This window comes from Camellia sinensis, chromosome 1, assembly GCF_055761805.1.
Source record: "Camellia sinensis isolate YWXY chromosome 1, ASM5576180v1, whole genome shotgun sequence".
In the NCBI taxonomy this organism is placed as follows: Eukaryota; Viridiplantae; Streptophyta; class Magnoliopsida; order Ericales; family Theaceae; genus Camellia; species Camellia sinensis.
In genome coordinates this window covers 213,061,197-213,075,508 of record NC_138961.1, presented here as the reverse complement: position 1 = coordinate 213,075,508, position 14,312 = coordinate 213,061,197, and the positions used below count along the sequence as shown (strand labels likewise).

General features: G+C 32.3%; 2 protein-coding genes across 2 annotated transcripts; one reads left to right on the top strand and one right to left on the bottom strand.

Annotated features, from left to right (window-relative positions):
• The first annotated feature begins 297 nt into the window (after nucleotides 1–297).
• On the top strand, nucleotides 298–1,637 carry LOC114285306 (DExH-box ATP-dependent RNA helicase DExH8-like). The gene is made up of 6 exons (XM_082919427.1): nucleotides 298–348; nucleotides 443–565; nucleotides 653–791; nucleotides 867–1,135; nucleotides 1,246–1,457; nucleotides 1,536–1,637. Exons 1-5 carry the CDS (start codon nucleotides 298–300, stop codon nucleotides 1,381–1,383), a joined length of 720 nt encoding a protein of 239 aa, XP_082775553.1. The 3' UTR covers nucleotides 1,384–1,457; nucleotides 1,536–1,637.
• Nucleotides 1,638–11,407: 9,770 nt separating this feature from the next.
• LOC145802181 (cyclin-D5-1-like) lies at nucleotides 11,408–14,089 on the bottom strand. Its single transcript, XM_082894850.1, has 5 exons — nucleotides 13,603–14,089; nucleotides 13,431–13,517; nucleotides 13,033–13,321; nucleotides 12,812–12,948; nucleotides 11,408–12,235 (listed from the first exon to the last, which is right to left on the bottom strand). Exons 1-5 carry the CDS (start codon nucleotides 13,861–13,863, stop codon nucleotides 12,026–12,028), a joined length of 984 nt encoding a protein of 327 aa, XP_082750976.1. The 5' UTR covers nucleotides 13,864–14,089; the 3' UTR covers nucleotides 11,408–12,025.
• Nucleotides 14,090–14,312: the final 223 nt, after the last annotated feature.

Genomic DNA, 14,312 nt, shown 5'->3' with positions numbered 1-14,312 from the left:
AAGAACAACGGTATGAATCTCTCTCTCTCTCTCTCTCTCTCTCTCTCTCTCGATCTGTCAATATCTCTTGATCTCTCTCGCATACTTTCTGTATATACATTTGCTAGGGTTTGGATCGATGCATTCATCTGCCCTTCGCGATTTCTGTTCTTCAATTTCTGTTCTTTGCGATTTCTTCTTATGATCGACGCCTTCAATATTATTTGGAATTCTGTTCTTTGCAATTTCTGTTTTTCGCGATTTCATGTCATTTAGTTTCAATTTCTAGCATAGAATCGCATTCTACTTGGTGTGTTGATGGATACACAGCCTTTACCTATTCTACGTCCTTTTGCGCAGGAAATTTTGGTATATTTATTAAATTGTTAAGCTTCAGAATTTCATTATTTCATTTGATTACTCAAACAATTCCTCTTTCTGATCAATTGCATATATTCTTCAGTATGCAGAGTACACTGACTGCTATTATTCTGGAGATGATAAGAGTACTGCCCTAACTGGTAGAAAGGAAATGGTATTTATGGCAAACCTCTGTGCATTTCAGTTTTGGCAACGTGTTTACAAGGTAAAGTAGTTTGTTACACTTGAATTTCTGGAAGATTGTCTTTCTCAATGGAATTCGAAAATTTATTCGTTTGTCTACTTCTTAAAGGATAAGCTCCGTCTTGATCAGCTGAAACAACTTTTACACTTTGATGAGATGAAAGCTGCACTAGTGTTGGCCCCTGAAGAAGAATGGTGTTCTTTCCACAATCTCGTTCAGCCATCACTAAACCATGTCGCAGAAATATGTATGGGTTTAACAATCTCATGTATATGCAACCATGATTTGAGTTTTATCTCACGGTGAGTGTGTTTTTCTGCAGATGAAGATATACTAAATTCAGTTCACCGCTTTCGACCCAAATTTCTGGCTACAGCTGATGGTCTACCATTGTATTATGAGCCTTACGAGTTTCAACATACATGTCTTCTCACATGTCAGAAAAATGGAAATACGGACACTATGGCTGCAGATGATGAGCACTCTGAGCTTCCGAATGAAAAAAGGAAATGTAATTCTGTGCCATTCGTTCCTTCGAGTTACTTTCTGTCACATGAGGTGGCTGAAAATTTGGCAACTATAATCAAAGAGGTATTGCAATTTTTTTGCCATGTAAAAACCATTCTTGATATTGAATTGATATTATTCACCCAAAAAAAGATATGGTATTGATCTTTCTACTTGCTCATCATGTTCGATAGGTAAGAGTTCAATGTACAGAACACATATCTGGCAACGAATATGAATACGTTAATGGTGATGGTCCTCCTGCCCCTTGGGAACCTTCTCTATGTAAATTTTTTGTGGACGAACTGTTAAAAAACTTTGGACAAGTGTGAGGGTATGTGAGCACAGGGTGGGTGGTAGAACCTCTGAAATGTCTGCAGTTGGTCTGCTTCCTGCAGCGCTTCAGGTCAGTTATCTCTATTTTCAGAATTCAGTGTGTCATTTTTTCCATTATTCAGTAATTTATAACAAATGCTTATTTCAGGGAATTGACATTAAAGAAATGCTTGCTGGTGCATCATTGATGGATGAGGCAAATACGACCACTGTGGTAAAGATTTGTTATTCATTTTCTCCTCTTATACTACCATAAAACATTGTTGTCTTGTGATAGTATTTTTTTCATTTGAGTTACTGACTGAAGGCTTTTCTACAAATATGGGAAAGGCATTTTCATGTTCTTTGCTTTCTTCATCTTCTTATTCTTCTCCTCCATATTTCTTTTTCTGGCCTTGCAAAGGGTTGTCCATCTCTTTTTGGCTATACAAAGGTATTGTTATATGTTGAGGACCTGAGGCGTGTCTCCTACCAGTGTTGTGTACCTTTTGTGAGGTCTAATGAAATTGGAGATAAAAATTGGCTGGTTCTGTTCTTAATTATGAATGATTAATTAAGTCGGTTTGGAATTGCTCAAGAAAGCTGTTAAATTAGACCATTACATTACAAGAAAGCTGTTCAATCAAACCATTGCAAAAATTACACAACCCAACGAATCTTTCACTGCACTATAATTCTTGTTTTTCTAGTTTATCAATTTTCCTCCAGATGTTGTTCTGAATTCAGTTGTTTCCCAAGCAGTACTTGGCATTCTTTTTTGGCTTTGCTTTGTGCAATTCATCAATCGGAATGTTTGTTATGCTGCTTTAATGTCTAAGGAGTATCTCATCCACTTTTTGATAAACTGATAGAGCTGTAGCCACCGGAGAGCGATCAATCGATAGAACTGCATGTTTAATTTAGTTGGATTGCCAACTACTTCAGTACTTTTTTTTCGGGGAAATAAACACTATGTTTAGAGGACATATCTCTTGAATTGATTTTCTAATGCCTTCTAAGATAATTGAAACAATAATGTTAGGATAACCATCTTTTCTTACCATAATTTTTGAACCACCTTATGTGTCAACACTATATTGTTTTAATGAGTCTCGCCACTTGTGCTTGTTACCAATGTAGTTTTGGCACATGAGATGGTAACAAAACATGGTAAGAAAATGTGGTCATTATAGCATTATTGTAATTGAAATAGGATAATGGAATACATTTTTCATTTCTACTTTCCATGTGAACATGGTGTGAGATTGCATAATTGACTGAAAAGTAGGAATAAGGAATTATGAGAAAGAATATCAAAATCTCGTTTTTGGATTTTATTTAATTAATTTGTTTCTAATTTTTTTTTTTAAGGTGAGGAATAACCCTGCAGCATTGCTAGCTTTATGCTGGTATTGGGCTTCTGATGGAGTAGGATCCAAGGTATTGCTTCAATTTGTCTTTTTTTCTGCCTTCTGTCTCACTATGTTTTATTGCATTTTCGCTCCTAAGCTTGTTTGGTTTGGATTTTCAAGATTCACTTTTCAGAAAATTGAAATGTTTTTGTTTTACTTATTTATTTATTTATTTTACTAAACTTTTTTAATATTCTAAGTAATATTTTTAATTTTTAGATACTTCTAATATAAATACACTTAAAAAGTATAATATTTGTGAAAAAAATCTTTAGAAAATTCACTAAATACCAAAAAAAAAAAAAACAACGAGAATTCAGTATATTTTTTGTATTCTTGTGTATTTATTGATTTTTTAAAATATTTTTTTACAAATATTTTCCTTTTTGGATACATTTAAGTAAGGTACATCTAAAAAAGTAAAAAAATTTGCTTAAAATTTTAACGACATTCACTAAAAACAAAAAAAAACAAAAAACTCAATTTTCTGAAAATTGAATCCAGAAAATTGAAACCAAACACACTAATGTTTTGGTTTTTTTGAATTTGCACAGGATATGGTTGTTCTTCCTTACAAGGATAGCCTATTATTATTTAGTAGGTATTTACAGCAGCTGGTCATGGAATCAATTGGGAAGGAGTTTGATCTGGATGGTAATCGGGTATGTTCTACCATCTCATGTCAACCCTTTTTGTTTGTATGGCATGCTTGAAATATGGCATGCTTGAAATTTGAATGAGGATAAGATTTGATGACTCATATGTCATTATCTATTTAACTGGCGTTAGATTTGTTTACATTGAAGCATTGCCATGTATCTGGTGAGAACTAAAAAAGTGTGAATGTGGACTAAGGTTATTTAATGTAGAACGGCCATTTCCACCCTGGCATTATAGTTTCACTTGGCAGTGGTTCAAGAAACAGCCAAATGGAGTCATAACGTTGTTTGAGGAAATATTATTCCTTTGATCTATTCTTTGGAGGCATCTTAAATATATTTTGGTTTTTAGGGTGGACTTTCTAACTTTTTAGTATTGCTATTACCACATCTGGCTAACTAGGTGCCATGCATAAATTTTATTACAAGTCTTCTAGCTACTTTGGGCTTCATGTCATTTTCTTTGCTCTGACTATATCTTGATATCTCTTACTAAACCAAATTTGTCTAGTAATAGATTTTTTTCTCCAATTTTTTCCTTACTGGAAAGTAGAAGTTGATATTAGAAATCTGGTTTCTTACCCTCGTACCTTTTCTCATATTCATTCAATTAGAAATTTCTCATATTCATTCAATTAGAAATTGGACTGCTGGCTAAGTGACCACATTTATAATCTTTGATGATACATTATTTGAGAAGGGGAAAAGCTAAAGCCTGACTTTCTGACTAAAGGCTTCACGTTTCATTTGAGATTCTACTCTTATGTGCTAGTAAAATTCTATAGACAAATTTTAGATTAGCCAGATATTTATACATTCTAGCGAAGCTATATACATACCTTGACAGCTGCACATTAGCTTATGTAATTTTAGTTATAGTATGCATTTGAGATTCTACTCTTATGTGCTATATTGACAGGAAGTTCCTTAGCTTTCAGGTTGATAACTTGGAATTTCTGAGGGAAATGAGGATCAACCCAATAAAGGTTGGTTTTTTTAATTTGGCAATAGATTACACTAGTAGTTCTATTATACATATTATAGTTCCCGCAATCCCTCTTGTTTCACTTGTTTTTGTTCTGATAACCAGAATTTTGGTTATATTTTCTAGTCTTTCTTATGTTCATCTGACATAGAATAATTATGTGTGCACTTGCTTACACATGCACATGCGCTCCAAAAATTAACCCCATGAATCTGGAAGGACTTGTGCTCTCACTTTTATAGTGAAATAATTCATCTTTGTTGCTTGTGACATTTTGGTTGGCATCAATTATAGGTTGCCAAAGCATTAGTGGAAGTGTTTGCTGAAATGATTTTGATGAATATGGGTGCAAGGTGTTATGCCAGTTCATTGATAGAGTGAGAAACACCCGAGCAAGAAAATTGATGAGAAGATTGGCCAGTTCTAGATTGTATTTTTTTCATAACTTTTTTCAAGTTTTTAGTTGTAATAACTTTTACATGTAGCTCAAATTTTGAGACTCAAATAGAATGTTCAATAAAACTATAATGCTATACTGTCTGAATTCTTGTCATTGTTATTCCTAGAGTGCTTAACGCTACACTTTCATTTATTTATTTTTATTTTTATTTTTAATTTTTTGCGGCGGTAACAAGATGGTCGCCAAAGATCATGTTAGTGTTTTTCTTTGTTTTTTGCGACGGCAAAATAGCGGTCGCCATAAGTAGTTTAGGTGGTCGCAAATAATTTGCGACCGTTGTTTTGCCATCGCAAAAAGTATTTGCTACCCCCATATTCGCGACCCCCATTTGCCGTCGCATGGGCCGTCGCAAAAAGTCTTTTGCGACTGTTTTTTATTATTTGCGACAGTTTATAGCGGTCGCAAAAAGTGATTTTTTTAGTAGTGTTTTTTATTTAAAATTTGACTTTTCAGTCTTTTTTTATTTTCGTGTACATTTTTTTATTTCAAATGATGATTCTATACATGCATCCACTACAAGAAAATACACCTTTGGCGACTAAATTTTTAGTCGCCAAAAGTCCCTTTTTAGTCGCCAAATGTCAAATTTCCACTTTCCCCGACAAAATCTTTTAGTCGCCGGGTTTGTCGCAAATAGACGGTCGGCAATACCTTTGGCGACAAAAAAAACTTTTAGTCGGCAATACACAGGTTTTCAGCGACTAAGGTTTTAGTCGCCAATAGTCAATTCCATTTTTGGAAATTATACCTTTGGCGACTAAACTATTAGTCGCTAATAGTGAATTATTATTTTTATTATTTATACATTTGGCGACTATTTTTTTTTAGTCGCCAAAAACATTTTTGAAAAAAAAAAAAAAATTCCTTTGTGCCTCAGAAGCTCCCACGGTTCGAACCTAGGACCTCCAAGTTCCAAACCTTAACCATACACTCCACCCCACTATGCCACTGAGCCATCTCATGACTATAATTGCAACTTATATTATTTATATATTACTTTCATCAGTATTAATACACAACTATATATATAAATGTAATTATATATATTCAAAATATAATTTATGTAAAAAATAAATTATTTATTAAAAAAATTTTAGATCACTTTTGGCGACTAAAAAAATTATTTAGTCGCCAATTGTATTATTTTTGGGCTACTAATTAATTTTCCGTCGCTAAAGAAAACCATTCCGCCTAAAAATCTACCCTTTTGGCGACTAAACTTGTTTTTGGTCGCCAAAAACCTCCCCCTTTGGCTACTAAAGTGAATTTTAGTCGCCATAAACCTGTTTTTAGCTACTAATTTTTTTTTAGTAGCCAAAAAGCTTGACCTTCAGCGACCAAAGTGGTTTTTAGTCGCCAAAACCTTAACGTTTGGCTACCAAATGGTTTTAGTCGCCAAAAACCCTAACCTTTGGCTACTAAAAATATTTTTGTCGCTAAAACCCCTATATTTGGCGACTAAACTGCCTTTTAGTCGCTAAAACCATTACATTCGGCGACTAAAGTCTTTTAGTCGGCAAAAGTGACCAATTTTGGCGACTAATTCCATTTTAGTCGCCAATTCCATGACTTTCAGCGACGAAAATTCCCATTTTAGTCGCCAATAGTGTTTTTTGTTGTAGTGATCACTTGTTTGTAGCATTATAGTGTAATTTAATTTGTTGATAAAATTTTAGATGCAAGATGATCCACTAATCATGTGTTTCAATTTATGATGGGAAATGAAAAAATCAAATAAAAAAAATTATTATACTTTTACTTGATTAAGTTTAAAAAATGAAAAGAAAATAATAAAAACATAAAATGACCCATCCCTTTAATTTTGTTATTGAAGAAATCACTGATCTTTACTCAACTCATTATGACAAACAAATCTTTTATTCTCCAAATTTTTGTACTTTCACTTTCAATAATTTTTAATCATATAATTTGATGAAAATTAAGAGATTATTATATTATTAATAGGAAAAATTAGTGAAATATTTCTCTCAAACTTTGGGTAATAGGAGAAATCCAATATTTTTTTTATTAGTTAAGGTCATTTGATGAAATTTCTCTGTGATCATATCCGATAAATTTTTCTGTAAAAATTGAAATTTTTTTGTATCGAAACAAAATTTCTCTATGTTGAATTTTCTCTGTAAAAATATTGAGGGAACCCAACTATTATAAAATAATTGTTTGTCATTTCTTTTACAAATCAAAGACTTTAAAAGAAAAATTCACATAATAATATACTGAAATAGATATGCCTCTTTTTTTTTTTGAATCAGAAAAATGATGTTTTGAGGTGTCATCACGGCATCCGTGGTCCCAAGTCCCGGGGTAACCGATTGCCAGCTTGATTTGACTCAACCTATAGAAAAAGACCCACCACTGAGACACCAACAAAGCTCAACCATATGCCACAAACGAGCCTAGATTTTGATCGGAGTACAAGGCGAGGTCTCCAAAGAGAGCCGGCTATAAAACAACCATTTTTCGCTACCCCAAAATTCGAACCAAGATCATATCTGTAAAAAAGAATACCTTCTCTACTAGGTCACCACTCTCGTCGTTATCGAAATAGAAATGTTAAGGATAGAGAATTGCTTACAAATGATTAACCGGTTTTTGTCGGAAGTGATTGGATTTTACAGGCCATTGTGTAAGTTTAAAGTTTTGCAAAGGGGACCATGTAAGAGTACTAATTTGACCATATAACACTAGTGGCCCCTCGAGTCATAATGTAGCTTGGCTCCTATGCTTGTGGTTGTTTTCAAGAGGTTGGTTGTTGAAATGAAAATTGCTCAACCAATTAAGTTGTTCACTCTATGGAAATTCAGGTAATGTGAAAAATAGAGTGGGCTAGTCTAAACATTCATACTATGTAGTGTCCATGTGATTTTATTTTAGCAAGAGCAATATATATATATATGGGCAATTATTAAATATTTTGGGAGTACAATCATATGATACTTCATGATATTATAATTGGTGAAGAAAATGGAATGTTATGAATTTGTGTTAAGTGATTAAAGAATATGAGGAAACATGATAAGCAATAATTAGTGAAGGAGTATGAATGCGCAATAATTCAAAAATATTTAATAATTTTTCTATAGAAAAATAGAAACAAAATTAAATTCAATCACGCAAGAGTTTATCTAATAATAAGTGTGTATCAAGTTATCAACACAATATATATATATATATATAGACTCTTTTGCTTGACACATTCTCACTTGTTTCATTAATCTTAACTAATTTCACTAAATTAGTTCCTAAGAGGCTGACTAGTACTACACGGATGTCCAATCTCACCATTTGTCTTGATCATAAGAGAAAAGTGAGTGAGGTAGCTCAAGAGATAATGAACTTTCAAATCAATCAAGTATTCATGGTTATGGAACTCTACTAATCTTTTCCGGTGGAAGAGGCCAGGTCAGTTCCACAATAACTGCAATATTGTTATTAGAGCTAGATTGGATTTTAAATAGAGTGATACTAGAGGCTCTAAAAATTTTATCAAAATTTTTATTAAATATCTTATATAAATGTGGAACTCACATGATGTGAGTATCGCATTTATGTGAGATATTTAATAAAAATTTTAGAATTTCTAATATTTTTTTTTTAAATATCACTATTTGGGCACGAGCTTTTGATAGGGCCGCGTAGAGAAAAAGGATTTATGTAGCCGATCCTATTTGATGGGACTTAAGACTTAGTTTAGTTTGGTTTGATTAACACTATTTGGGCATGAATCTCAGTGTAGCAATAGCGGGAGTATTGAGCAAAACATGTATATATATAAAGCTTCATAGTAGCCTAATCGATTGTAAATTTGCTGAAGTATTGGCTATGAACTGATACATATCTAGAACCGACCAAGACAGTGACTTTTTTTCCTCCACTAGTATAACGAGATATATTAGTATCTGACAAACAAAATCTTAATAAATAACGGCCGATTTTTAAAATCATTTTCAGATTCTTACTCGATTCACACAATAAACGCGTGTAAGAGGTGAAAAAAATCAAAAAAATTCATCATACAACATATATATATATATATATATATATACATGTATATATATATATTGACGGAAAAATTGGCAAGCATTCTAAAAAAAAAAGAAAAAATCACAAGAATCAGGAAAAAACGATCGTAGCCATTACTTAATGTCATTATGTAACGGTTGTGTTGATTATCGTCACTTGTTACGGTTGCTATAGTGGTGTGATAGAAATTTATATGTGTAACGGCCGTAGCGGTACCGTAACAGTCGTAACGGTCTGTTACACAAAGTTACACCCTTTTATAATATTCTGAATAACTTTCTTTCTCAAAAAAAAAAAAAGCATACAAAAAAAGGAACAAATACTCAAGTAATCCAAGCCTAAAGAAAAAAAATTATATGAATTTATTTTCTTTATAATTTTTTTAAATTTTTATTTCATTACATTAGTATGGAAAATAAAAAAAAATATAAACAGTGGTTGTATTTATTTTTATAATCATTTTATTTAATATTTAATTATAAATATTTTTTATTTTGTTATTATAATGTGTTGTCTAAAAAATGTCTTTAAAAAATTCAAAAATATTTTTTGTTTATGACACAATTTTTATTTTTATAATCATTTCATTTAATACTTAATTGTAAATAATTTTATTTAGTTACTTGTAAAGTGCTGTCTACAAAAATGCCTCAATTTTTTTTTATTATTTATGGCACAATTTATATTTTTATAATCATTGCATTTAATAATTGTGAATATTTTTTATTCAATTAGTTCAGGTATTGGTCAAAAATAATTTGTAGACATTTAAAATCAATTATTCTTAAAGTTATTAACTATTGAAATTTAAAAAAGTTTCTTTTATAGTGATTTGAAATACGAAATATATTGGGCCATATTTAAAAATTAACAAAAATTGATCAAAATCTATTTTAAACCCTAATAAATGTGATTCTAAAAAAAAAAATTAAAAAAAAAAAATATATATATATATATATATGCGTATTGGTAAGTTTTCTTCAAAATGTGCGAAAAATTTTAAAAAAAAATTACGATTTCGGTTATTGCAACCATTACGCTACAACCTTTATATCCCGCAACTGCAACCGCGTCACTACGAACGTTACGACAACACAAGGGCTTTTCGAAATTTGGGCATAACTCTATTGCAGAAGAGTCATTTTGAAGTAAAGAAAACAATGGATTGTAGTTTTTTTATTTTAAATAATGTTTGAGAGTTCTAATGTAATTCTAATGATGTGGAGAGTGTCCATGTAAATGTAGGGCCTACACTCCTCTCTCTCTCTCTATCTCTCTCTTCCACCTTATTAAAACTCCATTTAAAGTTCTAATATTAGAATTATGTATCACTGTTTATTTTTTTGAACTGAATGGACTGTAGTTATTGTAAACTAAACAACAACAACATCGTACATTGCCAGACTGGAATTCGTGAACCCAGCCATAGAGCATGTGGGAGAAGTGGTGACGCCTCTGACACCCCAATTCTGCCATTGATAAACCAGCCAACCGCCTCTCCACAAAGAGGATGAAGGACTTTGGTCCTACACCATCAATGGCCATAACACCAATGATGCTTTTATCGCCTTATTTGAGATATTTCTCTCAAAGCCAGCCAAAGCAATTCTTCTCAACTAATCCCAGTCTTGTAGTTAACAATCGAATAAACCTTTAATAATCTCTTGGAGTTATTCAAACTCGAGATTTAGACCTTATCCTTAAATTTTTATCAAGGTATTAATAAAAATAAATGATATCTTGTCATATATTCAGTGATATAAAATGATAAAATAAACTAAAAAAGAACCCTGCTAATTAAAAGAGGTTACATGAATCATTTTTATTATTGTGTTTTATCAAAAATCATATGCTCAATAAAATAAAATTATAGGATCATTCTTTAGTATAGTACTACATATCAATCTAGGTTTTTTTTTTTTTTCCAAATATTTTTAACTGCGATCTTATTGCACTTATTCACAATTCTCTCTATCGATCTTTGTTATATATAATCCAACTATCTTAATATGTTCTCCTTCAACTCATTCTCAATTAGTGTTACTCTTGCCATTTCAAAAATCTATAATTTATTTTTCTTGATCTTATCATATATCTATCTTAACATTCTCACTTCAACTATATTAATTTTACTTGCATGTTGTATTTTAATTACCCAAGATTTTTTTTTCTTGATAAATAAAAAATTAAGTTCTATAATTTTAATTACCCAAGATTTTATGGCGTCAATCATTGCGATCAAACACAATTTTGTACTTTGATGGTCCTTTTTCTTCATAAAAAAAACTCTTTAATTAACTATCTAATCAAGCATTTTACTATCATTCAGATGCACTTAAGCAATAATCCCAAAAGGAACTCCTATTTGATTCCCAACATGATTTTTGGAGTTTTTCATGAACCCCAAACACAGTACAACCAAACAGCAAAAAGGCCAGTTGCCTACTCATCAGAAGGAAAAAAAAAAAATAACCACCAACATTCAAACAAATCCAATCACATTCACCTTTACATACTTTTTGATGGCCCAAGTGTTAAAATAATAGATGCATCAAATCAAACAAAAACAACTCTTCATTCCTCATTCCCCCCCCCAACCCCAATCCTAATACCTTTCGGCCTTTTGAAAGACATAGGAAGCATCCCAAGCTCCCTATCAAAGGTAGGCCTCCAAGTGATGTCTACATTACATATTCCCTATCAGCATAAGAGGGGGAAAAAAAAAATAAAAAGTGGGTAAGCATTAGTAGAGCATTCATGAAAGCAAACCCTACAAAGAATGACTATTAACAAACAGTCTTCAATGGCCTCACTCGCTTCCTCCTTCTTCAGTGGCTTTTGCACTTTAGTACCTCTTTACTTCTTAATGTTATACTTTATTCATTTACTTCTCCTTTCACTATTTGCTTGGTTGTCACTGAATGACAACTTTCTTGGGCATTGGAAAATGGAAACCCTCCCTTCAAATTCATACCATAAAAATTGGTAGATGACATTCACTCTCCAACCTACAATCCAACCTAACAACAAGAATGAATTTTTCTGTGAACATTATAACTATAATCCAATTGGGAAAACCCACCAATCAAAATCAAGTAACTATGGGCGTTGGATTTTCTGTAGAGGACATTTCTGATCACTTTCACTGTAAGTCAGTCTTCTCTTACTGCCAACAACAGCAGAGGTAATTGAAGATTTCTCAAGAGCATCAATGGAGCTCAATTTAGTTGCCAATACAATTGAATTGGGTGTTTTTGATTTTCCCATCTTTATTTCCTTCATTTGATTGTAACAGGAATACATATCTTCCTGCAAGTTGAATTAATCAAGAAAGAGTAAAACAACACATAATTTTTTTTTTGGAGAGATTTGATCAAAACCCTCCAAAATAAAACTGTAATACATTAAGAATGTACACAAAAAGTTTTTTAGAAAAGTCTAATATATATCATTATTATCAAAATATTAAATTTTAAAATAATATAACTTTTGATGTAGATGTCAATTTTTAATAAAATAAGTATTTTTTAAAATTCTCTTATTAAGATCTATCAAATAAGATTCATGTTGATTATGAAATTCTTTAAAAAAAAAATTATTATCGTCGTAATTGATGTAAACAGTAACAGTAACATATTACTCTGACAATATTATTCAAGAGAAAAATATATATATTTTATTTTGTCTTTACTCAATAATGTGTGTTTCTCCTTGGGGGTTTATAAAACAAAATAAATTAAAGTGTCCTTTTCACCGAATAAGGTTCTAATGGAGGGATTTTGGTTAAATTTTCCTTTTTTTTTTTTTTTTTTCCCCGATTAAATTTTGAAACTCATTAGATATTCAGTATAAGCAATCTAGAAATCTAAAGAAAGGAAAACTCACTTTTTCAAGAGACCCCCAAGATGGGATGACACCACTCATCTTAAACTCCATTGTTGTCCTTGTTAATTGATCATCAGAAGCTGCTAAGACTGCTGCTAGAGCAATAACCGATGGTCGAATTTCCATCAAATTAATCTCTGTGACAAGAATTTAAAATCAGTAAAGGTATAACCAATGCAAAACCCAAGATTATAAGTAGTTCTACCATATTGTGGATTTACCTTTTGATATAGCTAAAATGAGTTCAGTAACTCCAGAGACCAATTCCTTGGGCTTAGAATCACAGAACTTGGTGATGAAATAATGCAGATAAGCAAAAGGAGTGATTGAATCCAATTTCCATTCCAGGGTATTCAAGACTAGTAACTCCATTCTCAGAATCACATTACTTTCAAAACTGTAACTGTCTATGTCGTACTGTGACAATGATGGTACTTTAAGCTCCTCCATTTTCGCAGCCAATGATAAACACGCCACTGATAACAATCGAATAGCCCAATGTTTTCCAATCTATCAAAATCAATAACATTTCCAAAATTACATAAAACAGACATCTTCAAATCCCAAATAGTGTGTACGAGAGAGAGAGAGAGAGGGGGGGGGGGGGGGTGGCGCTTACATCAATGGATCGCCTTGAAAGGAACCGATCGAAGTATGTCAATGAGAGAATAGCTGTACTGAAGCGAAACCCAAATGACGCTCTTGTCTGAAACAGAACACAAATTTTCTCAAGAACCGAACAAAAATATAAAACAGAACATTATGAGAGAGAGAGAGATGAGAAAACAAACATTGAGAATCCATTTGATGGCAGACAAGCGGGCACATTTGAACCAGTTTTCATTGTGGGCTGAACATGCATTTGCAGATAAACAACGATTGGATTCAAAGGTGGTCTCTTTGTGGATTAATAGTAGTATGTACTCATCATCGGATTCAGAAACAGAACATGGGTTGGAGTTTAAATGCGATTCTTCTGATTCATTTAGGGAAGACTCGTTTTCTTGGCATAAGAGGCTAGAGAGAGAGAAGGAAGTGCCCAAGCTCTCCATATTGATTTTCACCTACCTCTACATCTACAAACCAAAATCTTAGACTCCCATTCCTGAAATGGGTTTTTCAAGATTTTAACTGCTCGATCTAAGGTGATTGGGATTGATTGAGGAAATCTAGAGAGAGAGAGAGAGAGAGAGAGAGAGAGATGGAGGTAAATGTGGAGGAGGAGGAGGTGATGTGTAGCGGTTTTGGTGCCACCAAATCTAGTGAATGCGATATAGCGGTTATACACACTACTACACTACACACTGTATGCATCCATCCACGCACGGACCATTCCTTAATTTCTCCAAATATTTTAGGCATTCACGTATTTTAGTAAAACTGAGTGGCTGTTTGAGAATTTCCAAATAAGCCACATTTTTTTTCCCTTTTTTTTTTTTTTGGTCTTTAATGATTGTTTTTTTATTATGTCAATTTTTTTTTTTAATTTTTGTGGTCCGTC

What these genes read in the sequence shown, in the direction of transcription:
- LOC114285306 (XM_082919427.1), top strand. Translation starts at nt 298, where the DNA reads ATGGATACACAGCCTTTACCTATTCTACGTCCTTTTGCGCAGGAAATT. An exon ending in TTTGGCAACGTGTTTACAAG is followed by an intron (nt 566 to 652) that starts GTAAAGTAGTTT and finishes TACTTCTTAAAG; the next exon opens with GATAAGCTCCGTCTTGATCA. An exon ending in AAACCATGTCGCAGAAATAT is followed by an intron (nt 792 to 866) that starts GTATGGGTTTAA and finishes GTTTTTCTGCAG; the next exon opens with ATGAAGATATACTAAATTCA.
- LOC145802181 (XM_082894850.1), bottom strand. Translation starts at nt 13,863, where the DNA reads ATGGAGAGCTTGGGCACTTCCTTCTCTCTCTCTAGCCTCTTATGCCAA. An exon ending in CCATCAAATGGATTCTCAAT is followed by an intron (nt 13,518 to 13,602) that starts GTTTGTTTTCTC and finishes GTTCTGTTTCAG; the next exon opens with ACAAGAGCGTCATTTGGGTT. An exon ending in CTTGGGGGTCTCTTGAAAAA is followed by an intron (nt 12,236 to 12,811) that starts GTGAGTTTTCCT and finishes TTCAACTTGCAG; the next exon opens with GAAGATATGTATTCCTGTTA.